Source organism: Zonotrichia leucophrys, chromosome Z (genome assembly GCF_028769735.1).
Source record: "Zonotrichia leucophrys gambelii isolate GWCS_2022_RI chromosome Z, RI_Zleu_2.0, whole genome shotgun sequence".
Lineage (NCBI taxonomy): Eukaryota > Metazoa > Chordata > Aves > Passeriformes > Passerellidae > Zonotrichia > Zonotrichia leucophrys.
Genome location: NC_088200.1, coordinates 44,282,670 through 44,299,156, shown reverse-complemented (window position 1 = coordinate 44,299,156; position 16,487 = coordinate 44,282,670). Strand labels below are relative to the sequence as shown.

At 35.0% G+C, this 16,487-nt stretch overlaps 1 protein-coding gene across 1 annotated transcript in view; it reads right to left on the bottom strand.

Annotated features, from left to right (window-relative positions):
- The window catches only part of CNTLN (centlein), a 190,657-nt gene that overhangs the window by 126,236 nt on the left and 47,934 nt on the right, over nucleotides 1-16,487 (bottom strand). The window contains 2 exon segments of the mRNA XM_064736784.1: nucleotides 4,111-4,284; nucleotides 5,681-5,786. Of these exon segments, the coding sequence (XP_064592854.1) occupies nucleotides 4,111-4,284; nucleotides 5,681-5,786 (280 nt within the window).

Here is a 16,487-nt window from a genome sequence, read left to right as displayed (position 1 = left end):
ACTTTTAACTACTTATGGATATGGAAATGATTACCTGTGACAATGGATGGGATTGGTGATTTCACCTTTTTAGTGATCAGACTAAAGGTCTGTGGAGAAAGGACACTGGATCTCGGCTTTACAGTTGCACATAGGTAGTTTGAACTCAGTCTTTGCTAAGGAGGTAAAGAGTTCTATCAAGACAAAGGAGACTGTGTAGTAAAATACACTATAATTGGATTGCCTGGGGCTGCTGCAAAACTCAGTTTGAAAGATGGCATCTGTAAAAATCTTCTCACAAGTGCAAACTTTACTGCTCTTGCTCCCGTCAAATATAAACATTAAATTTTTTATTCATATTCTACAGAAAAATTTTGTCATACCTCTATAAAATATATACAGAAATGTATATAATGTTTCAAAATGTAATGTTTCAAAAATTTTCTACATGTTTAGGAGTAAAAAAACCCCTCCAATTTTATCAGTGAAGATTGTTAATCCAAGTCAGGAAAGAAATCCAGACCAGAATATTTTTCATTGAATGTTCCTTAAACACTTTTACTGAAGACTAAACCAAATAGCAGAAAACAAGAAATGAACAGAGTTTCTATTATATAATAGATATGAAATTTTGTGATAGAAGATTTAGCATAAAGAAAGAGCAGGTAAGGGGATGGGACACACATTAACTGATAATGGAGGCACAAAAGCAGAAAAAGAAAATATGTCTATTTCTAGACAACCTTCTATTACCTGTCTGCACAATGAAAGACATCATGGGACAAAACTGCAAATAGCCACGTTCTTGAATTCAATAATTCAAGGTTTCATGTTGAATAAAGTGCCAAAACAGGCCAAATAAAACAAACAAACAATGAAAACCATAAAATAACCAACAAAAAAACCCCCAAACAAACAAAAAGAACCCCGCCAACAAAAAACCCCAAAGCCCAAACCAAAGTAGGGAAGTCAGAACTCCTCCTGAAAAGTCTTAGGAGCACTTTTTCTTTACAGGCTTGATATCAATGACTGCTAAGATACAGCTCAGAGGACAGTGGGCAGAAATCGTAATGGTTTTATCAATTGAAGAACCAGAAACATTGTTGAGGCTGAACCCAAGACTGACCAGATAGATGTGGGGGTTTTTAGAAAGAAAAATGCTAAAATCTTGATTCTCTATGTTTCGACAGGAACTTTACTAGCACTGCAAGATAACACATGTCTTTCAGTGTCTTGGCACTATAGACCTAGAAGAATGGTATAGAATGTACATGAACAAAAGGCAATTCTAAGTCCCATGCACCATATCATGGGAAAGCTTAGCTACAAGAAAACCACAAAACCCTACTGAATTAGCCAGCCGACATATGAACGTCAGTTTAATCAGCTAACAGAAATCATATAGTGTTCACAAAGTTTAAGCTCCAAGAAGAGCTCTAGGAAGGTCAAGCCACTGACTCCTAAGTCTTCAAAGACAACAGCACACAGCTACACCACTTTTCACATAGACAGGACCACGATTGTCACAACTGCCTCTAAATACACACTTAACAATATCATGAAACAGGACATCACAACCAAGTTTAACGAAGGTTTGAAATGCCTCTCAAAAAATAAGTTGTTTCTATTCCTCAGTACAGCTGTAGGCAAGAGATGTGGATTTCTGTAATTCACAAAGAAACCAACACAGGCTATAGATGTATCTATGCTGTTGCATATGTAAACACAGCCAGAAGCATGCAGTCGGGTGGCCATACATCTCAATTTACAGCAGTAGTGCCAAGTTTCTGTTTGTACCAGGCTCTTCTTTTCAACACCTTTCCAACTATTCCGTCTTTCAAAGCCTCTGAAACCTTTTCAGAGCAGTAAGTCATCAATGCAGTGTCATTCTGATCAGAAGTGATTCCATGCTTATTTGTTCTTTGTATCCTGGGAATGTATATTTGGGGGAATGAAGGGCAGCACAATAGTCTTTGTAAAGTCAAAAGGATCATCTTTTTAAAACAAACATTGAATATCCCACCTACTCTTTCTGTGAAATCATGCGCTAATGACTTCTGATTTTGTCATAAAAGGCTGAAAAACAAGGGAATGAGAAGACACTGAAAGGAAAAAGGGTAAAGTACTAGCACAGCAATACTACCTTCTCCATTTAGAAAATCCACAGTATTTCCACAATTTCACTTACTGTGTTGCCTTACATACAAAGGAGTTACACAATTGAATTCCCAAAAGTTTTAAAGACTTGTGTGCTCTTGTGAAAAACTGGACATATCAAACAGCCGTGATTATTTAAAGAGCATAACTCAGACCTACATATCAAAACAGGAAGAGATTTTGTACAATAGGCTTTAAAATTTGTATTTAGTTTTACTAAAGGAAGGCAGTGTAATTGCTTTATTTTGACACAGTTCATGACAAACACAGCAGTCTCATTTACTTTCCCCTGAGGAAACAGAAAAAGACATTGTGGGGGGCTAACCTTGGCAAGGGGTCAAACACCCACTCAACTGCTCTCCCAATTTCCTTCCCAACTAGGACAGGAGAAAATAGGATGATAAAGCTGTTGGGTTTACCACTCAGCATCATGGGCTGACTCAACTTGAAGAAAATTTATTTAAGCTATTGCCACTTAGAATATATTTAGGTTGTAAGAAATAAAGAAAAAAAAATTAATTAACACTGTCTTCCCTACCCAAAAGAAGCTCCCAGCTTCCCAGGCATAACTTCATTCCATAGCTCCTGACTCTTTTACCACTTGCTGAGCCATGCAGGCAGAAGGTTTACAATAAATGCTTAACAGCTCCCATTGGGCCATTCTTTCCTCCTCACACTTTCCTCCCACTCTGGCACAGGGCCTCACAGGCTGGAGTCCTCCAGGATAAACCTATTCCAGAGCTGGTCTTCCATGGACCATAGTTCATTTAAGAGAGGAACCTGCTCCAGTATGTACTCCCCTCCACAAGCTGTGGCTTCTATGAGCAAATATCCACTTGCTCTGAGTTCCTCCACAAGCTATTTTATTGACATCAGCTCCACAGTGATCCTCTCCCTGGGCTGTAGAGAAATACCTGTTTCCAGCACATGAAGCAAACCCTCCCTCTTCTCCTTCCTGACCTTCACGTTTGTCAGGCTGTTTCTCACTGTCTGTTCTTCAGCCTATACTGCCTGTGTAGCATTTAGTTTTTTCTTAAGCACATTTTCACAGAAATGCCCACCACATGCTCCTGAAGAAATGTTCTAAAGCATGTCTTTTCCCAAAACTAACTTACAGTACAGATCATTAAGAAAGAACAAGCTATACATTTTTTAAAGCAAATGTGATGAGATACCATATTCGGATAAACTAGAAGATTTCAGAGGAAGTGGACAAGATGGTCCACACTAGTGCATTATTTATACCATTCAGAATCACATTCACCTTTGCAACCTTGTTAACAGTTTCTAATACTCCATACAATCACAATAAAAAATAGATGAGGAAGAGTCTGAACACAATGAAAAGCATCATGATTTCAGCTAATTGAATAGATCCATTTAAATAATGGAATTATTTACAAGTGTCACTCATTTACTATAGCTCATAGGTGCTGTTATTGTTATTTAATGCTTAAATCAAACAGTGAGACTCCACAAAAGAGGCAATTCAGCACCATACAAAGCTGAAAGTATAAATTTCAAAGGATATTGTTGTCATTCATCCTAGAAAAAATACTATATTCCACTCCAGAAATCAAGAATTTGGGAAAAAATATTTTTCATTTAAAAAATCATAATAATAACCATTTATATTTGTCTCACTTTCCTTACAGTGAAAGATGGTCATTCTAATAAACACAACAAAATATCTGATAAATATTCATTTTAGCAAACCTACAAAGAATTTATCCTGCAAATAGTTCATTTAATTAAGAATCTCTTATTCAGTATTTAATAAGGTAAAACCTTCTACTCCCAACAGCTATTTTAACAAGTCTTTGGCAGATAACACAGGAACTATTCAAACAAGCTTCCAGAATTATAAGCAGCGTCAACAGATATTAAAATTATTATCTGGGCCCTTGAGCAAAAACGTTTGGCTTCACCAGCCTGACTTACACACAAATACACCAGACAATAAAACTACCCTACCTCGTGCTTTCTTCCAGTCCTTATATTGTTGCTTTCCAGAGTATCTGCAGTGTACAAATTATGCTCTGCTAGGTTAGGATCCCCTTACTTCAATTTTTTCTGTAAAAGCTCAATTTCAGATTCTTGCACTGTAATACAGTCCTCTAGCTCACTTAAAGAAGGCTGTTGAAATATCTAGAAAATGACAGTAGAGGTATACTACAGTTTTAACAAAAAAATCAGATGTGTAACACACCATTTACTTAAAACTGCCTAGAGAAACATATTAACAATATTACCGAAACATGTAAAAGCTGCAAATAATTCTGCTCTCCTAAATTACCCATGAATGCATAATCAAAACCAGGTCTCAAAATATTAAGGAAACATTTTTAGACCACCACCCTATTTTCTAAATCTAAATTTATGTTCTTAACAATGGCTGTTTTATACGCACATTTCTTCTGCAGTAACTTATTCTACTTATTAGACGGTATTTTGTATGTCACATGCTATTAAATTTCTTGACAAAATATTGCACCTTCTGGACTTGTTTCTAGTGAAACTTCAGGTTGTAATTATCACTGGCAGAACAAAAAAACTCAACTGCATATTCTAGAACTAAACATATTGTTAGTTAAGAACTGCCTCAGAGAAGTACTTTTTTACTGTAAATCTAAAACTTGTATCCATAACATCCTTAAAGAGCACAAGTGTTGGGGTCAAACTAAAAACTAAAAGGAAAAAATAGACTCTAGCTCACAGTGTTGTTCAAGGCTGGTACTTTATTTTGTTAAACTGTTGAATTCTGTTAAACTGGTGAACTGATAGCTTTCCTAGCTATCAACCCACGTGCAGCAATTCCTTGGCACAATACAAGGCTGCCGCACAGTGATCAACTTCCCTAGCTACCAAACCTTTTCAGAAAGGACACATTTCTGTGCTAGCAGCTCCCATAAGTTATAACCATGATATTCAGTAGTAGACTCATGTATGCATGACCAAGAGTGGTCAAGCTAGCATGGCTTGACAACTGACTCCTGGTCAGTTGAGCTTTCATTACCAGGTGTGATCAAACCCCACCCTGTAACAACCACTGGGCAAAACTTTCTTAGTGTAAGCAGCAGCAATATGCTTGTTGGGTCACCTTACGGCAATCACAAAGTGAAATGCTTTAGCTGAAACCTCCTCCTCAGTGCCATAAGGCTGGGGACAGATATTCATCTTTTAACACCTGTGCCAGAGAAAGATGATAGAATTCCCTCATGGCCAATGCATCCAGGTAGCTGGAGGTTAACACTTCAGTGCCATTGCTGGAGAAGGAATGATGTTAACAGCCTCCCTAACTGATTGCATAACTAATGGTGGGTAGTTTAAAAGTCAATGGAAGTGGCTTGAGCTTACCTTGGACTGCACTGATGAGGGGCAACTCATGAAACTCTATTGCCAGTGGTGTTCTGACAGCAGTGACGAGCAGCTGGCAAGCAGTAAGCTCTTCAATCAACAAACCTGATCCAGAAGACATGCTCTTAAGACTAACTAGAAGTTTTATTTTGTCTCTTATTAACAAGATCCTGACAACACCACTTACTTGCAACTGTTTGCGCATATTCTTAAGACAAATACTCATTTCAATAGAGAACATTACATTTGGTACAATCATCACGTGGCACTGTGTTCTCAAATACTGGTGTTCCCTACATTAAAAAAGTCAGGAATACTGACAAAAATTACAAAAAGCAGTGTAAAAAAAAGGTTAAGTAAATAAATCTCCAAATTCATGCCAATCAAGAAGTGAAGTGGTCCAAAGTTGATTAAAATCAATCAAGCACCTTAGTAAGCTTAGTATTTCTCAGAAACAGACAAATGGGCACAGACATTTTATTTATGCAGAATAAGCTTTTCATAAAGCCTAAGATAAACTCATTATTTCAACAAACAAATTAAAAATTCAAGATATTGACCACTTTCTTTAGAAAAACCTCAACTCTTCATACAGTAAGTATAAGACATTTGTCAGACAGTAAAAGTTGCCTGTGCTTTTGCTGACTATTCCTTAAATACATTCTGTTCCTCATTTTGCATAGTTTAGGCCATATGTAGTTGCAAACAGATGTCATTACCACCTATGATCAGTAAAATACCTGTTTATAAACATTAGCTCATGAACACACAGAGAAAAAAAAAAGAAAAACAAGAAAATGAGAAGTGACAAGCCATGCGATCAAAAGAATGCTTTAAAGAAAACTGGATTTCATGTTTGTTTGAACAAAACCTGAGCTTTATATAAAAATGTAAAACATCCAACAAAACAAAGAAGATAGAAATAGTGTCAGTAGATAAGGGAAATGTAGTTGCACTTAGGTTCTGGAATTTATTTTATTATTTGAATTTTACTCTTTTTACAAAACAGAAATACACCTACGAACTTGACACACACATCTTACTGATTTCTCAGATGCATGTAAAAAAAGAGCTCCACGTGAAACACAAGTTTTAGAACTATATTAGTAGCTCAAAAAAAAGTCAACAACTTCAATTTGTTACAACAATTTCAATTCACATTCCTGGTACTTTAAAAAGTCTACACCTGTTAAGTGCTCATAGAATTATTTAACTTTAAAAGGACCTTTATGTCCCTGAGTCCAGCTCCTGCTGCTGACCTGTAAGAATTAGAGAAATGTCACTAATTATTGACTTCTTATTGTATAACTACTTTTTATTTTCTTCTGTAAAAAAAATAAATACTGAGTACTTTAAAACATAACTCCATTTAAGTTGACTCCATCACAGATTACATCAAAACCTGCTCCACTAGGTCATGCAGGTTCTGCTGTTGACTTTAGCATGACCAATATATGAAAATTATTATTCTTTATTTGCTTTGAGGTTATTTTTTGAGGTTCTTTTCTTCTTCCAAAAGAGACCCCTAGAAATTGCCATGCTGTGATACTTATTTTAAATAAAATACTTTTATATACTTTAAAGAAAACAAAATAATACTTATTTTAAATAAAAATTTATCTTATTTTCTAATAAAACCCTTACTGTCTCTGTCCACATGGCTATACAGACATATTTCTTGAAAAACTAAATCCAACAAATCAAGTTTTAGATCTTAACAAACCTCCAAAATGCTATGCTTTTACCTTAAAATATTCAGTAGATTGCTGTTACCAAAACACGCTTACCTATAGAATTTGGGTCTATGATACCCTCAAAACCTCCTCATTTTGAAGTACACTTGTGGAATTTTTTCAGCTTCAAAAATTCTAAGAATCCAGATGTAATTGATTAAATAAATTTAAAAATGAAAGTTTTGCTTATCAGTGGACTCCAACTCAAAAGGATTTTGGTATAATTTTCTGTTAAACTTAACATATCTTTGAAAAACTGAGAAACATTCTTTTAATTATCCTAGCCTAAAGACTTTGTTTATTCAAATATAAGAGAAGGTTGAACAATTATTTTTTAGATAAGAAAGAAGACCTTCCCAAGACAGAAAACTGGGTGAAACTTCTCTCGCTGGTGTTTAGTTTTAGATTCATGTCAATTTAATTTCATACTTTCAGAATTCTGTGGTCCAAGTATCTTTGGATAAGAGCAAAAAAAAGCCTTAAAAATTATTAAACACAAATTGTTTAGTGAAAAGATTTGGTTACTATGAGAACAACCAACTTCTTCTGTATAAACACATGACTCTATCAGCAACCTAGAATTTGAAGATCAACGCATGCAGAAAGAATGGCATTTTTACAAAGGCATGTAGTGACAGGACACTACTTCAGGGACAATGACTTCAAACTGAAAGAGGGGAGATTTAAAGCAGACATTATGATGAAATTCTTTAATGTGAGGGTGCTGATGCCCTGGAACAGGTTGCCCAGAGAACCTGAGGATGCCCCACCCCCAGCAGTGTTCAAGGCCAGGTTGGATGGGGCTTGGAGCAACCTGCTCTAGTGGGAGGTGTCCCTGCCCATGGTCACAGTGGGGTGAAACTACATGATCTTTAGGTTCCTTCCAAGACAGACCATTCTATGATTCTATGAAATGCAATTCCATCAGATTCTCAAAGAGAGATATGAACTTTTCTTGGATTTTCACTTTTTACATCTAAACTCTAATTGGTAATCTAAGACCAAATGGAAGTATTACAAATCCTAAGTCCAAAAAGGCAAATAATTTGGGCTACAATGGAATGACTTTAAAATCCTAACACTATCAGAAAAAAAGCAGAATAGTGAGTTTCAAGGCTACAAAAATTAGTCAACATCCAAGGTCTGTATGAAGGACGGAGTCCAGTTTCATAGTAAAGATCAGAAATCTGCAATCCAGAAAATTGCAGTCTGAGAGGCAGCACTAGGTTCTTCAACAGCTTCTGCCTTAAAATTATCATTTTTCATATTACAAACTGAAATAGTAACTCAGAGAGTAACTCAACAGAGAAGTCCATGTAGTTCACTTCCTAAGTCTATTCTGAATCCTATGTCTAAAACTAAAATTCCTATGAGACAATTGTTTCAGTGTACACGTAATGGTGACCCTCTTCACAAGTCTATCCATCTACATGCTGAGTGCAGCAAATAAAAAGCTTTCTCTTAGGTTTAAGCATCTTAGATTCGAGTCCTACTGTATTACAAAGCCCAGCTTAATAGAGTAATGGCTTCCTCTTTCACACAGTAAAGTCAGTTTACACCACATGCTATTTTATGAAAGATTATGCATCTACTGTGATACTGAAACTTACCCTACAGGCAAAATATATACTCCAAATAAATGTCAGAACTTGTATTTATATTTTAAACAACAAATATGAGCCAAAAAATATTTATTTCTATCAAGCAGATATCTCACTACTCTTACATGTCTTTTCACAGTGAGACTCCAGTGATGGTTTGCTGGATGCATTAATCAAGCTGAAGCACAAGGACCATTTTGTAAGAAACCTGTAGTATATGGGAAACCATCCACTGTACTTACAGAAGGGAATCCAATACCATTGTTGTCACCTATTTAAAGTAGTACAAACAATATGGAAAAAATATAGCTATGCTCCACTATATTTCTGCACAACTTTTCTACACCGGCAAAAGAGAGCAGGTACCAAAGGAATGGATATCTAAGAGCTTCAGGACTCATTACACAGCCTAATGTGTAACATTCTGATGCCTGCTTGTGCTCAGCTCTCTCAGCACTAAGCTGTGCTAAAACCAATTGCACAGTACCAACACTGTGGGCTAGGACAGGACCAAAAGAGCCTGGACAGTCCTTCTGTGACTTAGATGCAAGCTCAACTTTCCTTCAAACTGGTCAGAAGGCACACTATAGCTTAGTAAAAACTAAAGTCTCAGCAACAGAGCAGAGTTTAGACATACAGCTCAGACCAGAAAATAGGTGTACAAGATTACCAGAACATCTGAGTTAGGAAAAGAGTAATTTTGACCTATGGCACCCAACTAGACTATGGCCCACACCTAAAAGTTTTCTTCAGTCAAAACTCCTGGAATCTAGTGTCATCTGCCAAGCAAAGCCATAATGAATGAAATGATCAGAAGGAGTTTCCTGTTACTCTGTTACTGAGTTAGCTGTGAAGCTAAGTCACAGGCAGTGCTCACTACAGCATCCTTTGCAAACTCATTTCTGCAGCTTGGGCATCCCATTGTCACAGCCTCATGTATATTCACTGCAAATACATCTAAGATGGGCAACAGGTCTTGAAGAACAACTTACCCAGCCTGGACCTTGATCTCAGCGTCCTCCCCCTGAGCTGTCAAAATGTCCTACAAGTCAGAAAAAGGGTTTCCACCATCCATTCACCCTTATAAGACTTATATTTGCCATCCTCCAAAATTCACATGATTTATATAAAAGGAAAAAGAACACTCTGATCATCTATATAGAAGAAGAGAGAGGTGAAAAAAGGATGCAATTCCTTTTTAAAAACCATGTGGCCACTACATCAGAAAGATTTCCCAAACCCAGTATGAATGATTTATTTTATTCATCAGGAAGATTACACCTCCTGGTATACAATTTATGCTCCAAATTACTGGGAAAAATATGCAATTATAAGATAAGAACACTACTTTGTAGTCTGGAAAAAACCACTTAGAAGAATCATCACTGAAAGTTTAAAGAAAAGGCTGGATTTCATTAAGTCTCTTTGTGAAACTAGCCACACATTTCCTCATGCATTTTTGGAACTGGCAACTTTTCAGTAGCAAGTACACAATAAAACTGATTTTTTTCCACAAAATGATGATAGCACAGCAAGCAAAAGTTGAAAACATCAGTCCTATTTGCTCTAATACATTATCATTAGTAAACATTTAAAACAGACTGCAACACTACAGAAGCCCAAGTAAACATTGATTAAAATGCCTTTATACTTTTGGAACAAAGCTTTATAACTGTGGTTTAGAAGTTTCTAGTAAGTATTATGGTTTTTATTCTTCTTTTTTTTAAGACCTCTTTCAGCATTGTCTGTAACATTTTAGTTTTGAAAAAGCTTATGAACAAGTTACTAGACAATTTAACTAGGCCAAATATACCGAAATTAAGCCAGTCTTTCTTCACAGATTTGAAACTTTCTTAAGATATAGATAGATAGGCAGACAGATAGACAGACATAAATGTATCTCCATACTGGAAGTTACCAGGTAAGTTTAAAAAAAAACATTTTTCCGAGTTTTTACTGACTCTCAGTACTGCAAAATAAAAATACATAAACCTTTATATAACAGTGAGGCTAGTCCAAAAGAAAAGCAACTTTTTTGTCTGCTGAACTATTACACTATTATCACAAGTAAAAATCAAACCTGTGCACTAATGGTGTAAACTAGGGACTGTGCTTGTTATGCATTATCATCTCTGTACATTAGAATCTCAATCATACTCAAACAAATTCACTAAAGTGTGGTTTTCAATCTGCTAACTATGCATTCCATAATAGCCTGTAATTATTAAAAACTGACAAGAAAGCTACGCCACCTGTGTTTATGTGAAGCCAGGTAATGAAAAAAACAACAACGCTGTCATCACCTCTCAATTCCTGATTGCATTATCAAAACTGTAGCCGAGTTTGGCATCTGGGTGTGACCTTGTTAACTGCTAGGGTAATTAAATTTATTCTATTGGGAAAAGGGATGATAAATTATTAGCAAGAAGATTTTGTTCACATTTTATTAAATTGGCCTGTCAAAGGGTCGGCCAAATTATCAAGGGCCTCATTTATTGGAGGCCAGCCATATTGCCACATCTGTTACAATTATTTATAATTTCAGCAGTTGAAAACCAACTGAGTTCGGCATCCGCCATGTAAAGTAATTTACAAATTATCTGATGAGGGAGTGTTTTAGCTTCTCCCTCATTTCTAGCCAGCAGAAAGCAGCGCTGTAATTACAGAACACGATTAGGTTCTTTGGGGAACTTATCTTGCACTCATAGCCATAGTAAGATGCAGCAAGAACATATGGAGGAGCTTGTGCTTCTACTCCCTGAAGCTCGTGACCCGCCTGCCGCTGAGCCCTTGAGTTGAATTTGAATGAGAGTGCCATGGCTAATGTTCTACACATGCACCATTTATGCCACAAAACAAATCGGATCACTGTTAATTATGAAGCAGCTATAATCAGGCCTTCACATCTGTGTAATGTGAAGCGCAGTAGGCTGTATTCCAATAATGTATGACTACCTTTGGGTCGCAAATTGCGAGCCATATTGCCTCAGTAGTAGTTACTGAATTCAAAGTAAGTCCTTTGATAAAAGCCCATCACAAAGATATTTTTATCCATTTTTTTTTAAACACAAGCCTTTCTTTATCAGCTATTGACCAGAACAGTTAAAGCATATGGCACAAGTTCATTAATGAACAGTAGCACACAGCACTCTAATTTAATGAAACCACTTGAGCCATAAAAATCAGATTTAGTTAATTCCCCCCTTCCCTTTTTTTTCTTTTCTGCATCTAGCCTATACCCTGGACTCCAACATAATGTCATGGGTGATCTTGCTGTAAAATATAATTATTTTCTCATACATTTAAAAACAGATTTTATATTTTAAGAGTCTGTGCATTTTGCAACATGGAATGAGGGGGTATGGGTGTGTGTGAGGACAAATGAAAAGAAATTGAAAATTGGAAAGAAATGTCCAAGTAGTTTCCTCTTCATAACCCAAAATTTAATCTGATAACTAATAATAGTCTATATATAATTTCTATTTTAAAAATTGTCTGGCAGCTGTCTTCTAACAAAAAAATATCCTTTATTCAGTGAATAATCTTTCTGTGAGAAAGCAGCTAAACAAGCAGCACCCAGATGGCAAACCAGCTACAGTTTAATTAATCCACTAAAAGCCATTCAGTTTTCAGTAAGGGTAATGTAATTTTGAATAATTGTAGGGAAAAAAAATCACTAAACGTTCTTAAGTTTTATTATAGCAGCATGAATAGTGCCACTATAGAGTAGTTAAAGTTGAGTTGCTCTTTGCATTATAAACCCCACATTTTCAGTATCTTGGTCCTTTTGATTCCTGTACATTGAAAATAGATAAATGGAATATCAAACTAAATGAGAATGAAATTATTCTTCAAAACAGCTTTTTTTCTCCTGCCTTTTTAGCACTCTAGAATAGGATGTAAACTACTTCTCAAAACTTACACTACTTCCTAAAGTACACTGCATTTCTTTCCTTTCTTAAAAAGTAATTTCAAAAGCTGCACAAAATCACTGTTCCTTGTTTTACAGACAACACACACCTGCATCCTGGCACACAGACAACATTGCAGGTGAAGTTCCAAATTGTCATAGTAAAATAAACCCAGATATAAATAAAATTGTATTTTATGATGATCAAGGGCTAATATACTGTGATCCCAACAGCAACAATGACTTCACAGACTGCATTAGACAAGTTATAATGCCACATAGCTTTTCTGAGGCAAAGAACCACTTACAAGACAATCCTTTCTAAGTGTATTATCTCAGCACATGTGCAGCTCAAAGACTTTACAGACATTTAGAAAAATAATTATATTCTAAGAAATGCCTTTATTTTTTCCTTTACATCTTGCTTACAGGACATGTACACAAAACATTGTAAATACAGTTTCACAACACATTCATATAAGAAAAAATGGTATACATGTCCAAAATTAAAATTACACCATTAATACTGAAAATCACATGAATTGCAAATGTAAAGTTAAAATTGCACTAACCTATGTATTTCAAACACTAAAAAATACTGTTACTTTTCTATCATAAATTTGAGCATGGAAAAAGTAAAAATTCTCAAGGTATAATTTATATCTGTCCTTATTATAAAGGTAATAATCTGAAAATAACAGACAGCAGTTAAGGCAATACAACCATTTGAAAAGTATTATTGGTATTTTCCATCATTAAATCCTAATTATTTACTCAGTGCATTGTGTCACGTAAATTGATCAATTTCAGCTCCATATTAGTTTCTCCGAAGCCAAGCCTTCAAGCAAACAGTGATAAATCTTTTGCTTTCCTCAATGTGCTTCAGTGTTACATAGCAATTATACCCATTCTGATTTTATTTCATCTTGTCCATTACAAATATCTTTTTACTACAGTACTTGTTAGTTGCTTTAAAAACTACATTTTGACTTCTTTCTGATGATTTTAAATTACTTTTTTAATGAATTGAGTATTTCTAGAAACTGGAAGACAATTCTGTCAAGTTTTGACCCACAAAGGGTGCAAGAATGAGAAATTTCTGTTATATATAAATTAAACTTTAAGTTTTCTAACAGTAAAACCAAAATTATTGTAATGTAAAAAGCATTTTTTAAGGAATATGTGATATCCCCTTTTTTAATGCTGCATAATTACTAAGACAGAAAATTAAGCTCAAACATGGACTTCAAATATTTACACTGCAATAGTGGTTATATTGGACTAAATCTAGAACTGCCAAAAGAAACTATAGATACCCAGTCAAACTCAATTCTTTTACCATTTATATTTCAGTCAAAATCAGTATTTTAAAGACTCTACTACATAAGTCTAATAAACTGAAATCACTGAAGAAACTGATGTTAAAAACAAGTAAGTCATACTCTGAAAATACACCTTGATGGATTTTTGCATGGCAACAATGGATGCAGTTTTGAAATATTTCCTTTCTGTTTTTCTCATATGGATCTAACTTTGTATTTTAGTCTAAAAATCTGGGGTTTTTTTGTCTAATAATCTTAAGTTACATATACGTGCAATCTATGTACTTCCATTGTTTTACTGGTATTTTCTCTTCTGACTACTTTTAAAAACTTCATAATGAGAAATTATGATACTGTATTAGGTAGAACACACATATCTGTCAAATGCTACAGTTACAACTGGAAACTTTTAAATGCCTGTTAATTACTGGTTTTTGATCAAGTGACACCTCTTTGATGACATTGTCTTTGGTGTCTGGACACACACAAAGGAGGAGTCAGGGCAGAAATGACTACTTCAATTCAGTAAATATATTTATATATTTATTATTCACATGGATAATAGTTATGGTATACTAAGTGAACAATTAAATGCATACATAATCAGATGTAAATATAAATTTTCTGTAAAATAGTCTGAAATTTTTCATCACACACATTACCAGAATAGCCAAATAAAATGAAGCAGACATTTGTTCCCAACAATTAAGAATACAGCATTTTAAAAAGGCGTTTTTACCTTTAATGGAAGAAAACAGACATTCTTGCTAACAAAGCCAACACTAAAATACTAATTTTTGCCTAACTCAATGTAATCTGAACAACAAGAAAAGTTGAAGCCCAGGAAAGAATCTCCCTAACACACACAACACTGATGTCCTATACTCATAGCTACTCAGTATCTGATGAAGATACCTCACTGTTTCAACAGACTGTTATCATGTCTCATAGGTTAAACTTTCAAGCAAGGCATTAATCTTAACATCCTCAAGAAATCAGTATTTCACAGCAGAAATAAAATTGTACTTAAACCAACTTCTCTCCTTAGGAAGGATTGCTTAAAAAATTGTAAAAGGAAAACTAATAGATGTCCATACTGCTTTGGTGTCCTGTTAACCAAGTTTCTATTCCAAAACCATTGTATTCTGATGTTGCAGTCAAGAAACAGTTAGATGAGTTAGAAGATTCCTTTTAATCATGCTTGACTTCAGGATTTTACAAATTACTGGAATTCTGGTTATATAACAGGCCAAGAGAAGGTAATCACTGTTTTTCTCCCCTCCAGAAACCCCAGATGCGTAATCAGCACAATAATCATTACCTTTCTGAAATTTAAATTGGTTAGTAAAGGTGGTGATGACAAATTTGGCTGTAATCAAAATCCAGTCAAAAATGAGCCTTATGTTACATTACCAGGAGGCATATTCCAGCCTTTCAACCAGAGGAACACTTCATGTTTAAAAAATTTGGGATATTTGTTACTGCAGAATGTAAGAATGACTTTGTCTTTTACTCTTTCTGTTGTCACTTTTTTAAAATGATACAATTCTTCCTCCCTTTCATTTGTTTATATCACTTACGAGTTAAAGACTTGAAAAATAATCACAACTTCTAGCTTGGGAAACTACCTAACATTTTGTGAGAAATTTGGAAACAATAATCAATCAGCCTTTCATCCTTCCTCTCATTTTCTACTCCCATAGGCTCTCAAAATCCACACAGGACAAAGTGAATTACTTCTTGCCTTTTTCCAAGGCAGATCAGAGATCATGTCTCCCAGGCAAAACTAATTCAAAGTCCAGATAGATTGATATTTCAAATGAGTCTAAGTCAGTAAACATTTGTATTGAAATTTTTGTGCCTAGTGGATAGTATATTTATATTTATATTTATAGTTATATATTTACATTTAGAAATGCTCTCTCTAGAAGTGCAAGTTCAAGATTAGCCAATTTCTTATGGAAATAAGTATCTCACAGGAAAATAAACAGTTCATTTATCAAAACCATATAATGTCCTTCCAAATGAATGGAACATCAAGACACAGTTACTTCCAGCTATAACTATATAAGCTCATTAGCTAGATCATACTGGTATGACAATTTACTGGTTTTATGACTAGCAGTACTTAAGTGGTTATAATTATAGTATCTGAAAGGTAGCATCCTAGTAAGATGAATGGAGAACATCAAAAATATTATGCTTTTTCCTAGTTGGCAGCCACATCCCCTGATGTAGCTAATGGGGTTTTTTGGTAGTCAGCATTTGTCAGGACAAGACAAATAGCATGTCTTTTGCCTTGCACAAACTTTTCCAACCTTTCCTGCTTTGAAAACAGTACTAATAAAAAACATATTCAAGTTTAAAACTAGCTAAATCTATGCATAAAAAACATATTCACACTATTCATCTTTTAAAACTATGGTTC